This window comes from Punica granatum, chromosome 7 (genome assembly GCF_007655135.1).
Source record: "Punica granatum isolate Tunisia-2019 chromosome 7, ASM765513v2, whole genome shotgun sequence".
Lineage (NCBI taxonomy): Eukaryota > Viridiplantae > Streptophyta > Magnoliopsida > Myrtales > Lythraceae > Punica > Punica granatum.
This window is the reverse complement of record NC_045133.1, coordinates 1,946,153-1,951,934: the sequence shown is the minus strand read 5'-3', so window position 1 is coordinate 1,951,934 and position 5,782 is coordinate 1,946,153. Positions and strand designations below refer to the sequence as shown.

The 5,782-nt window shown below is 46.7% G+C and overlaps 1 protein-coding gene across 1 annotated transcript; it reads right to left on the bottom strand.

The window, feature by feature from the left end:
• Positions 1–1,079: 1,079 nt before the first annotated feature.
• On the bottom strand, positions 1,080–5,446 carry LOC116215726 (probable LRR receptor-like serine/threonine-protein kinase At1g74360). Its single transcript, XM_031551562.1, has 2 exons — positions 5,128–5,446; positions 1,080–4,554 (listed from the first exon to the last, which is right to left on the bottom strand). The coding sequence occupies exons 1-2, from the start codon at positions 5,189–5,191 to the stop codon at positions 1,307–1,309; spliced, it is 3,312 nt and encodes a 1,103-aa protein (XP_031407422.1). The 5' UTR covers positions 5,192–5,446; the 3' UTR covers positions 1,080–1,306.
• Positions 5,447–5,782: the final 336 nt, after the last annotated feature.

Genomic DNA, 5,782 nt, shown 5'->3' with positions numbered 1-5,782 from the left:
AGAATTTTGTTTTATGCCAGATTCGTACGAATGCACCAATTGAATGAGATGATTTGTGCTTAAAGCAAGTGCTTAAATGATGTCTTTAATAAATCGAAAAGCGGTGCCGCCCCCGCGAGTGGTCCACTCCTCCTCGTGGGCTGCGGGCCTTAATATGTTGATTGTTCAATCCAATTCCCAATCGACACAATCCGGGGGCGGACCCACGAAGCATTTCCTTTCAACTCGTATAACAAAAGCAGTTTTATGTTTTAAAGTTTACGATCTTATCACGCTCATTGATCCTACGATTTCGTCCGCCCGTAAAGAGATATCGCCAGAATCGTCTCAAAAATTGAGCGGATCTTGAGAGGAAATGGTACTACTACTTAATCTGGTTTTGAGTACTGACTGGAGCTCGGATTCGGTGGTGGTGAGGGTAAAAACTCGTCGCGATGGCTTATATGGTGGTTTGGGGTGGTTCACGGCACCGTGACGATGAAGTCGCTCATGATGATGCTTGAGAGGGATTTTTAGGGCGAGAGTGTCTTGAAGGGGAAAAAAATATAACATTAAGGTTTTACTATTTAATTTTAAATAATAGAATATACTAAAGATAGTTAATAAATAATTTCGCACAACGCTTGAGTCCCATTATTAATTTTGAGATAATTATTATTCAACAATTGACCGAATTCCCCCACGAATTTCGCATGCTTGCAACCAATTTGTTTGATAATCATCAACTCGCAATTCTTCTCGTCCACTAACGATCTTAGCCATTACAGTTAAATCAATCTCGTTTAGCCCCACTCCTAGTCCTTCCACTAATTGTGATTTGCCATTAATTCTTTAGCACATAGTTCAGCCCGAGTCCATAATTAAACATCAATGGGCCGAATTCCCCACTCACTCAGTTGAATTTCTTCGTTTCTCATGCAGTCCATCTCGAGTCCTGCGGAAATTTGGTATGAACACTTTCCGGATGTCTTTGTGGGTAAAGTCAGATTTTGAGGACATCCTAGTACTATCCATGTTATTATTAGGCGAGTCGAGCCGAGCTCGATCCCGACACGTTATTGTCTACTCTAGCAGGAACATTTCCGATCAAAATTGTGGTAAATCTATTGACAATGATTTCTGTGTACAAGAAGAATAAAAACCTCTGAACTCTGAAGTAAGGGGGCGGGGGAAAAAAGGGGAAAAAAAAAAGAAGAAAAAAAAAAAGAAGACAAGTCTGAGATTCTAATCAATGTGCTTGTGTGTTGTAAATAGCAAAAAACACTATTCACATTTGGCTCTTCAATTGAAGTGTGTGATTAATTAATCACTTTGATGCTGGAGAAGATCCGTTGCTGTGAATTTGATCCCTCCAGTTGCTAGAAACCCTGAATAGCATCCCAAACACCTCCTTCATGTTCGGCCTCAGGTGGGGCGACTCGGCCGTGCACCGGATCCCGATCTTCAGCAGCTCGCACATCTCCTCGGCTCCCTCTGCCAGGCCCGACCCCAGGACGGCCACAGGCAGCACAGCCCGGTCTGAGCCGGGTGGCCCGAAAACCCTCCTGGCCCATTCTACTAAGCACTCCTCTCCTCCGTCCAAGGCCCGCCGCCCCGTGGCCAGCTCCATTGCCAGCACCCCAAAGCTGTACACGTCCCCCTTCGTGGTGGCCCGCCACGTCTGCCCGTACTCCGGGGCCACGTACCCAATAGTCCCTGCCACCACCGTGCTCACGTGGCTGTCCCCGGCATCCACTGTGCGGGCCAGCCCAAAGTCTGTCATGCAGGCCCGCCCACTACCGTCCAGCAGCACATTGCTTGCCTTCACGTCCCGATGGACGATTGCGGGAAAGCACTCGTGGTGGAGGAACACCAGGGCCCGGGCCACGTCCACTGCGATATGGACCCGCCTCTGCCACGTCAGCCTCAACCGATCCAATATGAGATCCTCTAGGCTGCCACCTTCCATGTATTTGTACACCAATATTTTCTCCGACCTGTATAAGCACCAACCGTATAGGGGCACGAGGTTCGGGTGTGGCCAGTCGAAGCTATCACCGCACAAGACCTCCATCTCAGCTTGGAATTCTTTCTCGCCTTCGATTCCTTCCCTCTGGAGCTTCTTGACAGCCACTTCTCTTCCATCAGGGAGCACTCCCCGGTAAACCGTTCCGAACCCTCCTTTCCCGATGACCTTATCGTTTGAGAAGTTCCCAGTCGCCTTCAGAATGTCAGCGTAAGTGAAGGCCCGCTTTACTAATTGGATCACTGGGACCATCTCCGACAGCCATGGGGAAGAGCAGCCCGAACTCGATCCAAACTCTTGCTCGTACTTAGCATTTTCCAAGAGATCTCTGTCTGCCAAGTCGAGCGGGCTCTCAATGAGGGTACATACTATGAACGAGAAGATTCCGAATAGGAGGAAGACCGAGATAAGAGCTAGGAACACCATGGACTCAACGAGCTTCGAGGGCTTCTTTGGGGTACCGGACCCTCGATGTCTTGTGCTATTCGGGGAGTGACCTTGGCCTGTGGAGGAATAAGGTAAATGCAATAGCGGATCCCCGAGGAAGGATTCCTTCTCGAACGTAGCCAATTGCCCCGTCGCTGGAATCGCCCCTGAGATGAATGGATTGTACGAAACATTGAACTTGCTCAAGTTGGTCAAGTTGTTGAGGCTTGTTGGAAACATACCCGAAAAATTATTATTAGACAAGTCGAGGTTTTGAAGGCACTTGTTGTCCCCGAGCTCACTAGGAATTGCACCAGAAAATCCGTTACTCGATAAGTTTAGCACCACGAGGGGCAATTGCCGAACCTCTCTAGGAAACTCACCGCTAAAATTATTCATTCCCAGATTAATCATGCTAAAATTTTTCATCTTCCCAATCTCTGAAGGAACCAAACCAGATAGCGAATTCCCACTGAGCTGTACGTAACCTGAGATTTGATATGTTTGCGTGGAGGATTCTGCACCACATAACGGAAATAGCCCGATCCCTTTTAGAAGCCGATCCCATATGCCTCGGCAAGTTTTCCGGGTGAGTAATGTGTATACAAAGCTGAAGGGAGGATAATCAGCAGGAATCCATCTCCTCATGGCAAGGCACTCCCCTGAGCCAGCGATGACATGATCGTTATCCAGCAGATTCGACTCGAAAGTCGCTCTTGGGTTCTGCCCAATATTGACTAATTCAGGCGGATAATTTCCGGTGAGCTGGTTGTTAGCAAGATTTAACCACAGCAGGCTTGAGCAGTTACCGATCTCAGGTGGGATTTGGCCCGTCAGCTGATTGTTCGCAAGCATTAGCCACAAGAGAGAGGTCAAGTTCCCAAGCGATGGCGGGATCGTGCCAGTAAGCTCGTTGTAGGAAAGGTCAAGAGCTTGAAGTCTGGGAAAGCTCCCGAACTCGACTGGAATGGTTCCATTGAATTGATTGGACGCGAGAATCAGAAATTTTAAGCTCTGCATCTGAGACAACTTAGACGGCAAAGGGCCAGAGAAGTTGTTGAAGCTCAGGTCCAATCTGACGAGGTTATGCAGCTCTAGGATTCCCGACGACTTGATCCCGCTCGTGTATGAATTCCCGTGTAAGACTAGATACTTGACACTTGTAAACCTCCCGAAGATGCCCTGTATCTCGCCCCCGAACTTGTTTCTGCTTAGGTCCAGGAATGCCAAGTTACTGAGGTTTAATAGTGACTCAGGGATGTCCCTCAAGAAGCTGTTGTTTCCTAAAAAAAGACCTTTGAGGCCCGAGATCGAGCCAATTCCACCTGGCATCTGCCCCGTGAAATTATTCCCCCACAGGTTCAAGATCACCAGATTCCGGCAGTTCGACACTTCTTCGGGGACCAGACCTGAGAAGTTGTTCTGGGAAAAGTCCATTATCCGGAGGCTGCAGTTCTGCGGGAAGCTCGAGGCTGAGAGCTGTCCGCTGAGATAATTCTCTGAGACCGAAAACTTCTGGAGCCGCCCGAACCCGCCCCATATGTTCCCAATGAACTTATTCGTGCTCAAGTCGAGGTGCTCCAACCTGTAGCATTGATCAAAGGAGTCCCCGATGCTGCCCGTCAAATTATTGGATGAGATATTCAAGACTACCAAACTGTCACATATAGTGGAGAAGCTCGACCGGATTTCTCCACCGAAACGGTTCATCGATAAGTCGAGAGTGCGGAGGTTGCGTAATCCTGTAAGGTTTAACTCCCCTTCTAGGAGGTTGTGCGACAGGTTGAGGTATGAGAGCTTTGGGCACTGGCTCAGGTCCTGGGGGATCGAGCCGCCGATGGTGTTCTGGGAGAGGTCGAGGTAGGAGAGCTCTGTCAGGGCAGAGAAGTTATGGAAGATAGCACTTGAGATGGTGTTCCCGGAGAGGTCAACGCCGCTGACTCTTGCCGATGTGCTGCCGTTTGGCGTGCTGCAACGGATTCCCTTCCAAACGCAGGGGCTGGAGCTTGAATTCCATTCCGAGTAGTGGCCTCGGTTCACCCGATTGGATTCTTCCAAGAATTGCTTCAGATTCAGCAGAACTTCTCTGTCTCTGTCTATGGAATCCCCAAGAACTGCTATAACTGTCACCGTAACAACCAAAAAAAAAAAACCGACACCAATGCTTGTCAGTTGAGATCATCCTCGGCGCTACGGAAAATGGTCACTTTCTGGAAACTAAAAATCCGTTGTCCCTGTGCTAAACAGGGATTCTGCCATCTGACAGTGATGGAAGCCTCAGATACCATACTTTTAAGTTTGGTAGAATCTCCCTCGTTTTCTCTTCCTCGGAGTCGGGTTTTCGTTTTCAAAATAGAGGGAGAGGGACAAAAAAAGAAACAGCAGCGTTCTTGGAAAATGAATACAAGAATCGGGTAATACCAGAAAAACGCGTTTGCCAAATTCATCGCCGGGAATGGATTTCGAGCTCAAAACCAATACAGTACCCAGGAAACACCCAGAAAACATTTTCCGAGAATCCATCAATCGGGATAGAATTTGAGCTCAGAAAACCATGTGATATGTTAACCGGAATCATCCTCGGGAAAAGGGTCTCCTCATTTTTCTAATCTGAAACATCGACTTCCTCGAAAAATGCAAAAACTTGGCATAAAAATAAAGAAAATCAGACTGAAAAATCAGCTTCTGCTTCTTACCCCCGAGGAACAGCATGAAAACAGTCAGCAGAATTTTCCAGGAATCGGTTTCTTCATCTGACATGATAATTCTCTCCTCCACCTCTCAATCTTCTCCTTCTTCTTCTTCTTTAACTCTGCTCTTCTTCGCTTTGCCAGGCTCCGACCAGTCGGAAGCAAGAAGTTCGCCGATAACTTATTGTAGAACGTGATAAGAAATTGAAGAGCGAAAGCACAAATATGATGTTGGGCACCTGCAGATAACAACGACCAAGGAAGGCAAACTAGAAGCTGGAGCAAGCCTCTGCTTGTTTTATTCTAAAGCCTTTTTCTTAATTTGAGTTGTGAGATTGTTGTCATTATAATAAATATTGATGTCACGGTGGACCAATGTCCGGCGAGTCATAATCTTTGAGCAGTTTGTTTTCTCGTATGGGTGTCGCTGTTCTTTCCGCACGCACGCTCTTGTTTATTTCATATTATCTAAAGATCGTAATTTTCATATGACTTAATCATATGATTTCTTATTGGAAGTTGAATTTTCTCGTTTCCTTTTAAAATTTTGATTTTCTTTTTGCCAATTAAATAAAATTTTGTAGTATTTTTTCTATTATGACGAGATTTTATGGATTTGATAAGAATTAGGAAATAGGATAAAGAATTACAAAAAATCTGA